The 15,229-nt window shown below is 43.8% G+C and overlaps 1 protein-coding gene across 4 annotated transcripts in view; it reads left to right on the top strand.

The window, feature by feature from the left end:
* The window catches only part of MYRF (myelin regulatory factor), a 250,799-nt gene that overhangs the window by 188,304 nt on the left and 47,266 nt on the right, over window positions 1–15,229 (top strand). For all 4 annotated transcript variants that reach the window (XM_082269824.1, XM_082269822.1, XM_082269823.1 and 1 more), the window contains exons 5-8: window positions 5,076–5,355; window positions 8,207–8,301; window positions 8,660–8,783; window positions 14,580–14,775. In XM_082269824.1, coding sequence (XP_082125950.1) covers window positions 5,076–5,355; window positions 8,207–8,301; window positions 8,660–8,783; window positions 14,580–14,775 — 695 coding nt within the window. The remainder of the gene's footprint in view (window positions 1–5,075; window positions 5,356–8,206; window positions 8,302–8,659; window positions 8,784–14,579; window positions 14,776–15,229) is intronic.

Below are 15,229 nucleotides of genomic sequence, written 5' to 3'. Positions count from 1 at the left end.
GGTGCTGTAGCAACTACCAGCTAGAAATCGGTGTCGTCACAAGTCGAATACATTTCTTCAAAAAAAACATCCCAACCTCTATTAAAGTGATCACATCACAGCAGTAAAGGTGCAACAATTCAGGGCCATGCAGGCCCCTTCATCAGGTGTAAGATGTCACATGCCTGATGAAGGGGCCTGCTTGGCCTCGGAAAGTTGCACCTTTACCGCTCTGATTTGTTCACTTTAATAAATGTTTGGACGAAGATTCAAGATGTGCTGGTAAAGTGGTAATATATGCTTCAGTTTGCATCCAGGGTTGATCATCTGTCCCTAAACTCATATAACTGTTTGATGTACACTTACATGCAAACAGCTGTGGTGCCTATCCTCCTTACATTGATTTGTATAGGCTGCTGACTGAGGCTAATAGCACTAAAAATACTCAATGAAGCAGACATCTGTGATCTGATTATTGGTAGCATACAGCCCAAACTGGCTTTATGAATGGGAAGACTAAATGGTGACAGCTGTCTAAGAGGGAATTTCCTTAATTTGGAGGTATTTCTTCTCACTTTTTCCATCTACAAGACAGGAAATAAAGGAAAATCTCCCCAATGGGACACAGATGGCAAAAAAATCCTAGCGATTTAAAGCATAAGTCCAGGCAAAAAAACGGGGCTGTGCTCGCACTGCATGGATTAACTGCTCATTTTTTTCTAAGGGAGAGGAGAGCCAAGATATACTCACCTAGTCCTCTGATCCTCCCAGCACCCCTCTACTCTGACGGTCTTGAGTTGGGAGTTGGACAGTTGGACAGTTGGACTATTCCTGATGTCATGACGTCCAGAGCAGGCTCCATAGGCCAAGAACAGTCCGCCGCTGGACTGTAGGGGAGAGCCCTTTTCCAAAAGATTGAAGGATAAGGTGACTAGAAACTTTTGCCTTACTCCTAGCAGTTGACCTGTGCAGTGCAGGCACAGCTCTACTGCATGGGGGAAAAAAATCCTGCCCGGAGTTCAGCTTTAACAATTTTCTTGCTTTAATAAAAAAAAGTTTTGGCTGTAGATATACAGTATATTACCAAAAGTATTGGGATGCCTGCCTTTACATGCACATGAACTTTAATGGCATCCCAGTCCTAGTCTGCAGGTTTCAGTATTGACTTTGCAGCTAAACAGCTAAAACTCTTCTTGGAAGGCTGTCCACAAGGTTTAGGAGTGTGTTTATGGGAATGTTTGACCATTCTACTAGAAGCGCATTTGTGAGGTCAGGCACTGATGTTGGATGAGAAGGCCTGGCTCGCAGTCTCTGCTCTAATTCATCCCAAAGGTGTTCTATTGGGTTGCGGTCAGGATTCTGTGTAGGCCAGTCATGTTCCTTCCTCCCCAATCTCGCTCATCCATGTGGTTGTGGACCTTGTTTGTGCCTTGGTGCGCAGTCATGTTGGAACAGTAAGGGGCCATTGCCAAACTGTTCCCACAAAGTTGGGAGCATGAAATTGTCCAAAATGTATGTATGCTGACGCCTTAAAGGTTCCCTTCACTGGAACTAAGGGGCCAAGCCCAACTCCCAAAAAACAACCCCACACCATAATCCCCCCTCCAGCAAATAATTTGGACCAGTGCAGAAAGCAAGCTCCATAAAGACATGGATTAGCGAGTTTGGGGTGGAAGAACTTCACTGGCCTGCACAGAATACTGAACTCAAGCCTATAGAACACCTTTGGGATGAATTAGAGCAGAGACTGCAAGCCAGGCTTCTTGTCCAACTTCAGCGCCTGACCCCACAATGCGCTCTTGGAAGAATGGTCAAACATTCCCATACACACACTCCTAAACCTTGTGGACAGCCTTCCCAGAAGAGTTGAAGCTGTTATAGCTGTAAAGGGTGGGCAAACTCAATATTGAACCCTACGGACTAAGACTGGGATGCCATTAAAGTTCATGTGTGTGTAAAGGCAGGTGTCCCAATACTTTTGGTAATATAGTGTATTTAAAGTATTAAATAAACCAGTCTGATGTCAGTCAGTAGTTTGGCAGGTTTTCTTTTTCCCGTAAAATGCTGTGGACAGTGCCCATCACACTATTTACTTCGCCTCCTAATCTATTGATTTGTGTAGGATTATGACAGCAACAAGGTTAGCGTGACTTTTCACTAAACCGGGCAGCATGACAAAAAGTATTGTTTGCTGTATTTATCTATAAATGATGAATAAAACGTGAAATTCAACAAAACTCCAGTATTTCATCACATAATTTCCCTAGGCTGACACTACATTAAAGTAGAACTGAAGGCCATTTGTGTCCCATTGGGGAGATTTCCCATCACTTCCTGTCCCACAGCCAAAACAGGTAGTGAGAGGAAGTCCCTACAAATTGAGGGAATTCCCTGGTTTCCTTGTTGGAAGATTTCCCCACTTTCACTCTTGGTAATAACGGTCACCAGGACAAATTGAGGGGGTGAATCTCCGAACTGGGACACAGACAGCAATAATAACCTGATAGGTGTCCTAATCCATCTCCACTCTGTTCAAATTCAAAAATAATTTTGCTGTAAGTTATACTTTGAACACCTGGAGATTATTATTAGAAAGCTGCCCTTGGACATGAGTGCTCCAGTTTAAGTAAATATCCCCCATTGAAACATCTGCCACCAGATTGGGCGAACATAGTCAGACCTGGAAATGATTACACATATATGGGTGCTCTGTGATGACAGCAGTTATTTTCTGACCAGCTGATCTATGGAAAAAGTTGATCATCTAAAATGCTTTTGTTCCCCAAAGATACTATTGACACCAAGGCTTGTCTGCAATAGCATCCACTGAGCAGGGGAATGGTTTAAATAAATTAAATATTGGGTGTGGCTTGAAGGGGTGTGGTTAAATAGAGTCTGAGATTACTTACATAGTGGAGAATGTGGTAATATATATAGAGAAAGAAAGAAAGAAAGAAAGAAAGAAAGAAAGAAAGAAAGAAAGAAAGAAAGAAAGAAAGAAAGAAAGAAAGAAAGAAAGAAAGAAAGAAAGAAAGAAAGAAAGAAAGAAAGAAAGAAAGAAAGAAAGAAAGAAAGAAAGAGGGATAGAAGGAGGGGGAAAGACAGAGAGAGAGAGAGGGAAAGAAAGAGGGATAGAGGTAGGGGGAGAGAGAGAAAGAGAGAGAGAGGGAAAGAAAGAGGGATGGAGTGAGATAAAGAGAGAGAGGGATGGAGAGAAAGAAAGAAAGAAAGAAAGAAAGAAAGAAAGAAAGAAAGAAAGAAAGAAAGAAAGAAAGAAAGAAAGAAAGAAAGAAAGAGGGTAGGGGGGAGAGAGAGAAAGACAGAGAGAGAGGGGGGATTAGAGAGAGAGAAAGACAGAGAGAGAGGGAAAGAAAGAGGGATGGAGGGAGGGGGGGAGAGAGAGAGAAAGAAAGGGGGTGAAGGGTAGGGGAGAGAGAGAAAGACAGACAGAGATAGAGGGAAGGAAAGAGGGAGGGGGAAGAGAGAAAGACAGAGAGAGAGAGAGGGAAATAAAGAGGGATGGAGGGAGGGGGAGAGAGAGGAAAAGAAAGAGGGATGGAGGAAGGGAGGGAGGGAGAGAAAGACAGAGAGAGAAAGAAACGAAAGAGGGATGGAGGGAGGGAGAGAAAGAGAGAGAGAAAAAGAAAGAGGGATGGAGAGAAAGAGAGAGAGAGAGAAAGAAAGAAAGAAAGAACAAGGGATGGAGGGAGGGAGCGAAAGAAAGAAAGAGGAATGGAGGGAGAGAGAGAAATAAAGTGAGAGGGAGAGAGAAAGAAAGAATGCGAGATGGAGGGAGGGAAGGAGAGAAAGAAAGCAAGAAAGGACGGAGGGAGGGAGAGAAAGTAAGAAAGATGGAGGGAGAGAGAAAGAAAAAAAGGAAAGAGTATGGAAGGAGAGAGAGGGGGGATGGGGGAAAGAGAGAGATTCCCCTGCTGCCTACTAAATACAAGTTCGGCCATAACACACTTTGTTCTTTGCAGAGAGAGTAAAATTCTAGAACTGTTCGGGGATAACACTATTGTGTTCTTCCTCACCTCAATCCCTTGCAGCTTCTTACCACAGCAGCTTAATGCCACAACACAGGCAGCAAAATACATCACAGCCATTGGCTGAGACATAGTGCAGCCTGCCTCTTGCTACCTCTTCAGCCAGTAGAGTTTTCTGGTACATCCCTCCCTCTCCCTCCATCACCCAGTCCCGGCTCGCAGCCCACCAAGCTTACTATGTGGGCGGCCTGGGATGACACGTTTTTGCCAAAAATGCTCACAGCGCACCAGGTGATGGCGGAGTGGTGCAGCTTTTTTATGGGGTATCAGACCGCCCTTGCCCCGGACAAAGACGATTTTTGCGATTCTCGCTAGGACAGGCTCAGAACAGTACATGGGTCTGAATTCCATGAATGTTCTGGGGAAATCGGGACTGTTGGCAACTATGTGTCTATGGCTAGCATTGTTGTGATGGGTTCTTCTACATGGAAATCACCCCCAGGGGTAGATCTCTCATTAGAGCGGATCTTCACTGCATATGAGCACCAAAATCACCATTTAATTCATTTTTAATATTCAAATTAAACTCCCCCATCCATCCATGTCTCTATTCTTTATTTTGTTGAGAAATCACTTTGAAAAACACCCCCTAGCGTTTCTGGCCGTGGCCATATTAAGTAAGGGCAAATGATTAATGTAGTTTTTACTTACTGGAATCCATCTGCCCTTAGCTCAGGCATGTGTGCAGGAGGGTGTGCTTAGCTGAGAAAACCCCTCCTTCCCCCCTGAAGACTCCTCGGATGTATGACATTATTTGCCTAGGCATGAAACCAGGAAGTAACTAAAGAAATAAAAAAAAAAAAAAGTTTAAAACAAGTAAATATGATATACTTTCCTATCTACTTACTAATGTTAGCAGCATGGGGCAGTTGAACCAATGGTTAATGAAAAAAAAATGGATAACAAAACACAATAAATAGTATATTTAATGGACCAACAAGAAACAAAAAAATTACCCTGTTAGGGTTTACATGCCTTTTAATGAGAGATGCTCATATGTATTATAAAGTTTGTCATTGCTTCTCATTGTGTGTCTTCTTCTTTTTACAGATCCCCATCTGCTTCGCACTATGACCCCAGAAAACATCTGTCACATTACCCAGCCTTCCCGCCTGGAGCACCCCCCACCACCTCACCTACAAGGCCAGCCCCCTCCTCACCCAGCTCATCAGCAGCACTATCCCAGCATGCAACGGGAACTCTACCTGAAAGTGGAGTCAATGATGCCCCAGTACCCTCCCCTTGGACCTGGAATGCCCCCTGCAGACCTTCACCACGCACAGCAGTCTCAGATGCTTCATCAGCTCCTGCAACAGCAGCATAGCTCAGAGTATGTATTCCTCAGACAGAGACAAAGCATGTCATTACATTCATCTTCCGAAATTGTACTTTCTTAAATATGAGTTGACACATAACTTATTTTGGAATTTTAAAGTATTGAGAATTATAGATAACATTATTTCCTTCTGCCTCTGGATTTTTCTTATACTGCAGAATGCTATAAGATGCATGCATGGCAGTATGCTTGCTGTGAACAAGCCTTTATAGGAAACTATCAGGATAGAAATATGGGAACTGCCATTACTGAGGCAATTTGAAGGTCAGATGTCACTTGAAGCATATTAGCTCATACACAGGAACTGGGGGGGGGGGGGGGCGTCAGATGGACCGCACCATACCCCCAGACTACAGCAGGACCCCCCGGCTCACTCACCTGGTGGCTTCGGCTTCTTCCCCCTCTTCTGTGTCTCCTCCCTCCTCCTCCATGCCCAATGGCATGGCTTCTCCTTTCGGCCAATCAGGAAACTGGTCATAGGACCCACTTCCTGATTGGCCAGGAGGAGGATCTGTGTAACAATAGCGAATATTCATTCGCTATTGTCACACAACTGGGTGGGCTCGGGGGGCCACCCTTTTTGTTAGCCTATTAGAGCCTCTGGCTCTAATCGCATGGTTAAGAAAAAAAAAAGCCCCATTGAACTCCATGCGTCCGGCGCCCCGCATGTAAATTAGGGGGCTGGACGCATGGATGAGGGGGTGGCGCCCCTGCGTCCCCAATGCACCAGCTGCCACTGCACAGGAGTTGATTTACTGAGAGAGTAGATGCTGTTCACATAGCAAAGTACATATAGTTAATTGGCTCCTGTCTAAATTGGCCCTAGTATGTGTGAATGTGAGTTAAGGACCTTAGATTGTGAGCTCCTTGAGGGTAGGGACTGATGTGAATGTACAATATATATGTAAATCGCTGCGTAAATTGACGGTGTATATGTACCTGAAATAAATCAAATATTTCGGAGCGCACTGCTCCTAAAATTACATGCGATGTCTGTGTGGTGCAAATTCAGCCATACAGTTTGTATGGCTGATATCGCACTGCAAGCGCACTAAAACACGCACAGGACCCTTTTTTTTGGTCCGTAGCAGAATCGGATCGCATGGTGGTTCACACTAGTGCGATCCGATTCTGTGCGAACTTTCAGATCGCACTGCGATATGCGATCTGATCTGGGGGTGTCGTTAACTTTTAATTGACACCCCCCAGCGTATCGCATATGGCAGTGTGAACTGCCAGGGGTGCAGATGCGATGCGGGAACACGCTGTATATTCACAGCGTTCCCGCATCGCAGAAATGTGAACCGGCACTAAAAGTTGCTCTTCTGTTTGTCAAAAAGCAATATTTTTGTTTGTTTATGAAACTTGGTTTTATTTATAAAGATGTTATATATCACAATGACTGAGGCCCCGTTCACATCGGGGCGACGCTACTTCGCACCGCGACCTCCGAGGTCGCGGTGCGAGCAGCGCGCCGCGACCTCGGAGCGGCCGCCACGGACTTCATAACATTGAAGTCTATGGCGGTCGCCTCCTGGTCGCCCCAAAGAAGCTCCGGACCCTTTTTCTAAGTCGGATCGACTTGTGTCGCTCCTATTAGAACGGGTCCGCAGCTTCCCTATGGGAGGCGACCTGCGGCGACCTGTGAGGCGACCTGTGAGGCGACCAGGTCGCCTCACAGGTCGCCTTAGTGTGAACCGGGGCTAAATCTCTGTCTATGGTGCATATTCAAACCTTAATACCAGAAATAATAACATGTTATTCGATTTTTACTCTAGGAGTATATAACTAGTTTGAAAAATCTAGAGAAATGTTTAAATAATGCGTTACAATTTACCTAAACCCATTCAATTTGTAGTTGACTAAAATGTATGAGAAAATTTAGTCATCTAAAACGTACTGGAGATTTTAGTTGACTACAATATGACTAAAACTAAAATAAATCAGATGACTAAAATACAACTAAAACTAAAATAGCATTTTAGTCAAAAGACTAAAATATGACTAAAACAAAAATGGCATTTTAGTCAAAAGACTATGACTAAAACTAAATTGAAATTTGCTGCCAAAATTAACACTGCTACACACTAAAACTGGGATGCCATTAAGGGCTCTTTCACACTATCCGTCCGTCAGACGGACTCCGTTTATCTCAGCAGGGGATCGATCCGCCGACCCCCTGCTGAGCAGGAGAATGACAGCTGTTCTCCGCGCTGTGTGCAGAGACACAGCTGTCAGAGCCGCATACATCTCTATGGGGGAATCGGATGGGAATGGACCGTCGGTCCGTTCTCATCCGATCCCCTGGACGGATGGAAAATATGGTTTCCATCTGTCCAGATTTGACGGATCGGATGTCAGCGGACATGTCTCCGCTGACATCCGATGCCCCATAGAGATGCATGGGGGGACCGTTCAGATCCGCCAAAAAAAACTGACAGGCGGATCTGAACGGTCTGCCTGTGTGAAAGGGGCCTTAAGTTCATGTGTGTATAAAGGTAGGCGTCCCAATACTTTTGGTAATATAGTGTATAATATTATTATTATTATTATACAGGATTTATATAGCGCCAACAGTTTGCACAGTGCTTTACAATGTGAGGGAAGACAATACAGTTACAATACAATTCAATACAGGAGGAATTAGAGGGCCCTGCTCGTTAGAGCTTACAATCTAGAAGTGTATATTCTGATATATTTGTGGATTCTGTGCAGCCCGCGCACACCATAGCAGTAAAACTACAGTGCGCATTCAGCAAATTGGTATTTTCTATTAAGTAGCTTGACCATATTATTGTTTTGTTCTTTTTGTGACAATTTATAGATACATATGTTTGTATTGTAGGCTCCCTGTGCACCCAACAAAGAAGAGGAAACATTCGGACTCTCCAAACTTGAGGGATCAAGTACCAAATGGAGGCATGGTGAAACAGGAGCCGGGTACTGGCACACAAACACACACCCACACACATATATCTAGTGAACAGGGTACATGCTACAACATGCATGATCAGCCATATTTATTGAGTCAGGGGACAGCACAAGCACATATATTGGCCAAAATCTTTACTGCTAAAGTATGGAGATAAACCACATACCAAGGTATCACCACTGAATACAAGCATTAGGGAGATGAAATGGCAGGAACTGCATATCTGCAAAAAAACGATGCAGAGCAAACAGCATTCAAACAGCACTGCAGTGTATGAAATAACATACCACACAATGACATGGTGGGAGGTTCGTGGGGTGGTATTTCATATCAAATAATCTGATTATTTTCTGACTCCCCCTGAAGGTCTCATGCAAGATAATGACAGTCTCAATGGTTCCTACTTGGATCCCAACTATCAGTCCATTAAATGGCAGGCGCACCAACAGAATAAATGGGTGACCCTGTATGACAGCAACTACAAAGAACTGTAAGTAAAGAGGATATTGTAGAGTCAAATTGCATTATGCAACTTTATGTTTTATACTCTGAACAAAATTATAAACCCAACACTATTTTTGCCCCCACTTTTCATGAGCTGAACTCAAAGATCTAAGACTTTTTCTCTGTACACAAAAGGCATATTTCTCTCAAATATTGTTCACAAATCTGTCTAAGGCCCCTTTCACACTAGTGCGACTTGTCCCGCGATTTTGGACCGCAAAATCACATGACAAGTCGTTTTCCATTATTTTCAATGAGCCCCATTCATATCAGTGCGTTTTGAAGTCGCACCGACTTCAAAATAGTTCCTGCACTACTTTGCCACGATTTGATTGCGTTTTGAACCATAGCCATAGCTTTCAAAATTGCGGCAAAGTCGCGGCAAAATCGCGGCAAAAAATCGCGTCACATAAGTGTGAAAGGGGCCTTAATCTATGTTAGTGAGAACTTCTCCTTTGCCGAGATAATCCATCCACCTCACAGGTATGGTGTATAAAGATGCTGATTAGACAGCATGATTATTGCACAGGTGTGCCTTAGGCTGGCCACAATAAAAGGCCACTCTAAAATGTGCAGTTTTATCACACAGTACAATGCCACAGATGACGCAAGTTTTGAGGGAGCGTGCAATTGGCATGCTGACTGCAGGAATGTCCACCAGAGCTGTTGTCCGTGAATTGAATGTTCATTTCTCTACCATAAGCCGTCTGCAAAGGCGTTTCAGAGAATTTGGCAGTATATCCAACCGGCCTTACAACCGCAGACCATGTGTAACCACACAAGCCCAGGACCTCCACATCCAGCATCTTCACCTCCAAGATAGTCTGAGACCAACCACCCGGACAGCTGCTGCAACAATTGGTTTGCATAACCAAAGAATTTCTGCACAAACTGTCAGAAACCGTCTCAGGGACGCTCATCTGCATGCTTGTCGTCCTCATCGGGGTCTCGATTTGACTGCAGTTCATCATCGTATTCGACTTGAGTGTGCAAATGCTCCCATTCAATGACATCTGGCACTTTGGAGAGGTGTTCTCTTCACGGATGAATCCCGGTTTTCACAGTACAGGGCAGATGGCAGACAGCGTGATGTCAACGTTGTGGATTTAGTGGCCCATAGTGGCGGTGGGGTTGTGGTATGGGCAGGCGTATGTTATGGACAACGAACACAGGTGCATTTTATTGATGGCATTTGGAATGCACAGAGATACCATGATGAGATCCTGAGGCCCATTGTTGTGCCATTCATCCACGACCATCACCTCATGTTGCAGCATGATAATGCACGGCCCCATGTTGCAAGGATCTGTACACAATTCCTGGAAGCTGAAAACATCCCAGTTCTTGCATGGCCAGCATAATCACTGAATATGTCACCCATTGAGCTTGTTTGGGATGCTCTGGATCGGCATATATGACAGCGTGTTCCAGGTCCTGCCAATGTCCAGCAACTTCACACAGACATTGGAGAGGAGTGGATCAACATTTCACAGGCCACAATCAACAACCTGATCAACCTCTATGCAAAGGAGATGTGCTGCACTGTGTGAGGCAAATGGTGGTCACACCAGATACTGACTGGTTTTCGGTTCAGTGTAGATACCTTCTGCAGCACTGACCCACCAAATTCATATAATATATGGAATACTGGCGGTTGATTTACTAAAACTGGAAAGTGCAAATTCTCTGGTGCAGCTCTACATAGAAACTAATCAGCATCCAGGTTTTATTTCCAAAGCTTAAAGCGTGACTCCACTTTTGTTGAGAAAAAAAAAAACATTCCCCTTTGGGTGATCTCTCTACATTATAAGGTCTTTAACAATCTTTGTTGCAGATTCCTACCTTTTGTTATTCTGAAGAAATCCCTGTTTGTTCCTCTGTGGCTCTGTACTGAGTGGGTCTAATGGGAGTGGTTTCATAATTATCTATCAGCTGTGGCAGCTGCAGGACACTAATGAGGGAAGCTGCTGGGCCCGCCATCTTTTTAGACTTGTTCCTATTGCGAGTATCTCACCAAAAATGACATTTACAGTGCCTTGCGAAAGTATTCGGCCCCCTTGAACTTTCCGAGGAACAATCGTTGGACAAGTTTTTTTGTGAATGGATTATTATTATGAGTAATTTTTATTGTTGAGGATGGTGTGTATCCGGCAATAGAGGAATGCATCCTCCTGTCCCCCTGACCTTTTATGCCCTTTTTAAGCTTTTTGTTTTGTTTTTTTATATACATAAAACTTTTTGACGGACCGCCATCTCCATTCTCAAGACAGATACCACCCAAAATCCTCCTCCTTCCCCTTTATCCTGACCATAATGACACTGCTGTTAAACTAGAATTGTTTATACTGAATGTTGAATATTGATTATGTACTCGCTTCTATATTATTACCTCATGTACTAAATCCTTGTATGAAAAACCTCCCAACAAAAGCACACCCGGCACGGTAAGCCCCTGAGAGGAACCTCCCCCCCAGGGGCATCTTGTAGGCACAGCTAGAACGGCCACCGACATCGGCTCTTCAGACCCGCAAGTCTGAAATCTCTGTGTCCCATCCGTGTCGGCGGCCGCGCCAGTGAGCACCAGCGGTGGAAACTGGAAGCGCACTCGTCAATGAGACGCAGGCGCACCAGAGACACACACCAGCTGTGTGTGATCAGGCATCAGACGTGCAGCGCCTACGGCGCATGCGCGAGCCTGATAAAAGGGCCGGGGAACCACTGCCTCTCTCATTCCCCTGCTGAACGGGGAAGAGAGAGGACGGAGAGCGGTGACACTGAAGAGTAAAAAATGTAAGTTCAAAAATTCTACTACAACATTATTCAATGTGAAATTAGATGAGCACACCAGTAACCAGGGAATTTTTTCCATTAAGTGCGATCTGGCGGAAAACACCCATTCTGAGGGGACCCCACAATCGCTGCATGGAAAATCGCATAAAATCAAGACTCAAGGTACCAACATCAACCCCTTGAAAATACGCTTACAAATCTTACCATACCTATTATTTCAACTGTATACATCTTTTTCACATAGTTTAGCACTACTTAAAGGCAAAAGAACATTTTTGAAAGGGACCGGTCTTTTATATACCGAACCCAAATAGCCACTGGGGGAGACTCACATGACCCACCCCAAACCTTATACATGGCTGATTATGTAAGTCCAATATATAGTACACCTCAAAGTTATTGAAATTACAACAAACCCCGAAATTGAACCTTACATATTTTTCAGGAAATCGCATAGGTTCTCGCTGTCCTAAAAGGGGAGCCACTCCAGCATACAAGGATTTAAAGAAAAAATATGTATGTATTAACCTTGAACGACTCACCACAACTTAAAGAAGTGGTGAAATTTATAATATCTAACACCATATCTGTATGTAACCCACAGAAATGGTGACTGTCAACCTTGAAAAAGGCTCCCTAAGGGGCCGAAACGCGTAGGAACATAGGAGACATCTCTGACCTGGGAAACCCAAGCTTAACAGCAGGGAATGACAGAGATAAACTCTTAGGCTCCTTTCACACGGCCGCTCCGTGTGAAAGGTCCGCTGCGGGACTTTTTTTTTTTTTTTTCCACGGAGCGGATGACATTTCTGTCATCCGCTCCGTGTGCCCGCATATCATCCCATCCGTTTGCGGATGATATGCGGACATAATGTAAGTATATGGCACTGCGGATGTCAGCGGATGACACCGCTGACATCCGATTTTTCCTTCCTTTCCGTTTTTTACACGGAAGGAAAAATAGGGTTCTGTTCCGTTCATAAAAACGGAACAGAACTGAAAGGAGGAAAATCGGATGTCAGCGGATGGTATTCCGCTGACACCCGCAGTGCCATTCACTTACATTGATGTCCGCAAATCATCCGCAAAAAAATAGGATGATTTGCGGACACACGGAAAGCAGCGGAGCGGCCGTGTGAAAGGACCCTTAGGGCTCTTTCACACGGGCGTTCCGTATGTCCGTTTTTCATCCCATCCGTTTGCGGATGAAAAACTGACATAATGTATCTCTATGTAAATACGGATGTCATCGGATGATCATCCTCTGACATCCGTTTTTTGTCAGTTCAGTTCAGTTCAGTTTTTTTGAACGGAGGAGAACCCTATTTTTTCTTCCTTTCAAAAAACGGAACTGAAGCAAAAACGGATGTCAGTGGTGTCATCCGCAGACATCCGTTTTTACATAGACATGCATTATGTCAGTTTTTCATCCGCAAACGGATGGGATGAAAAACGGACATACGGACCGGATGACACAAGTGTCATCCGTGTCCGTTACAAAAAAAAAAAAAGGACCTGATCGGGCAAAAAAAAAGGAACGCCTGTGTGAAAGAGCCCTTAAAGTCACCATTAACCACGTGTCACAAAAACCTCTATCTACTACACACTATCACAAGGGTCTATAACCCTATCACTCTAATGTACTCAACTGTACATATGTTTTAAGGATTAAATACCATTTATTATTTATCACCTATTTTGCTTGTACTTTTTCATGATTACCCTTACCTGCCTTAAAAGTCCCACCCCTTACCGGCCTGAGGTACCAACAACCTACAAAACTCTTAACCAGGGACGACGGCAAACCCGACTACATATAGGGTCATAGAGATCAAAACCCCTTCACGGGCAGCTGTAACCAACACCTCCAATCTCATCTCATTGATTGGACTCCAGTTGGCTGACATCTCACTCCAATTAGCTCTTAGCGATGTCATTAGTCTAGGGGTTCACATACTTTTTCCACCTGCACTGTGAATGTTTACATGGTGTGTTCAATAAAAACATGGCAACATTTCATTCTTTGTGTGTTATTAGTTTAAGACTGTGATTGTCTATTGTTGTGACTTAGATGATGATCAGATCACATTTTATGACCAATTTGTGCAGAAATCCATATCATTGCAAAGGGTTCACATACTTTTTCTTACAACTGTATATGGGGGTGTTCTGTACACCATCTGTGTACAGATCGCCTCCAAGCAGCCATATTGCATTTTACAGAAGATTACAGAGCCGCAGGCTGAAAAGGTAAGGGAATTTTTAATAACATTCAATTACAATATGACTTGTATCGCAAATGTATACACAATTTTATTTTATTTGCTAAACTTTTTCCCCTGAAAGTGGAGTTACCCTTTTAATTGAACAAGCTGAAGTTAGAAGCTGATTGGCTACCATGCTCAGCTGCTGCACCAGATTCTGAGTGGACTAGTTTTAGTAAAGCCCCGTACACACGATCAGATAATCTAACGATCTGTCGTCCGTTTTTTGTGGCATGTTAGTCTGATGTGGAAAGTGAAGAGGTTATTTTCATACGAATTTTCCCGTACGACAGAATTCTACTTCAGAAGTGATGTCATGTGTTGGATTGCTTTGTATGTGTTCTTTCGTCTCTGAGCATGCCTAGTCTTGCTCATAAGATTTTTCCCCGTCGAAATCTGTACTAATGAGACGAAAATCGGATGTGTGTTGACGGAGGACAAAAATTTTATAGCCTGCACATCAGGATTTTGTCAGCCGAAAAGTCGGAGTCGGCTGTCGAAAGCACCATACTAACAATCCGAAAATCTGCAGATCGGTCATCGGACGAATTTTCCCTACAGATTTTCTTATTGTGTGTACAGGCCTTAAGTCTCCCCCACAGTGTTTGTAGTCTGAAGAAAAGCCTTGTGTATAGTGTGAGCTTAGTATTTTTGGTGCTATGTAAGTAAATAAAATAAAATGCATTAAGGGCTCGGCACTGACTCTTCTATACATTTACACCTTGCAGCCCAATGCCTACCTACAAAGTAGATGCTGATAAAGGGTTTAACTTCTCGGTGGGAGATGATGCGTTTGTATGCCAGAAGAAGAACCACTTTCAAGTCACAGTATACATCGGCATGATTGGAGAACCCAAATATGTCAAAACCCCTGATGGTATTTTACCTCTGGAGTGCTTCTTCTTGAAATTAAATGGTGTTAAGGTGAGTAAAAAAGAGCACTGATGTAAAGTATACTCTTTCATAAATGTAGTTTTCATTTTGGAATCACGTAATCTGATAAAATACAAACAGTGGATTGCATTACGGATCTAATGGTTAGTATTAAAGGATAAACTAAAATCCCTGCATCTATAGATCTCCACGTTCTAACACTAACCTATCTAGCCCTGTAAAAAAGAAATCAGTATACTTACCTTTTTTGAAGCCAATCCGACACGATCTCCAGTGGCAGAAGCTGTGCAGAGGATACAGCCGACAACGGGTGTGAAATAAATGGGAAGTGACGTCCCCAATAGACTTACTATGGGGCTTCTGTTGTCAGCTGTGTCTTCTGCACCCGCCTCCACAGCGAAGCCGTGGCTGACAGCTCAGCGTGGGATCGGGTCAGTTCTGCTTAAAAAAAGGTAAGTATATTGATTTATTTTTTTATAGGGCT

This window comes from Pelophylax lessonae (assembly GCF_965119305.1).
Source record: "Pelophylax lessonae genome assembly, chromosome: 10".
In the NCBI taxonomy this organism is placed as follows: Eukaryota; Metazoa; Chordata; class Amphibia; order Anura; family Ranidae; genus Pelophylax; species Pelophylax lessonae.
Note: the sequence above shows the minus strand (reverse complement) of the source record. Positions and strands in the feature narration are given on the sequence as shown.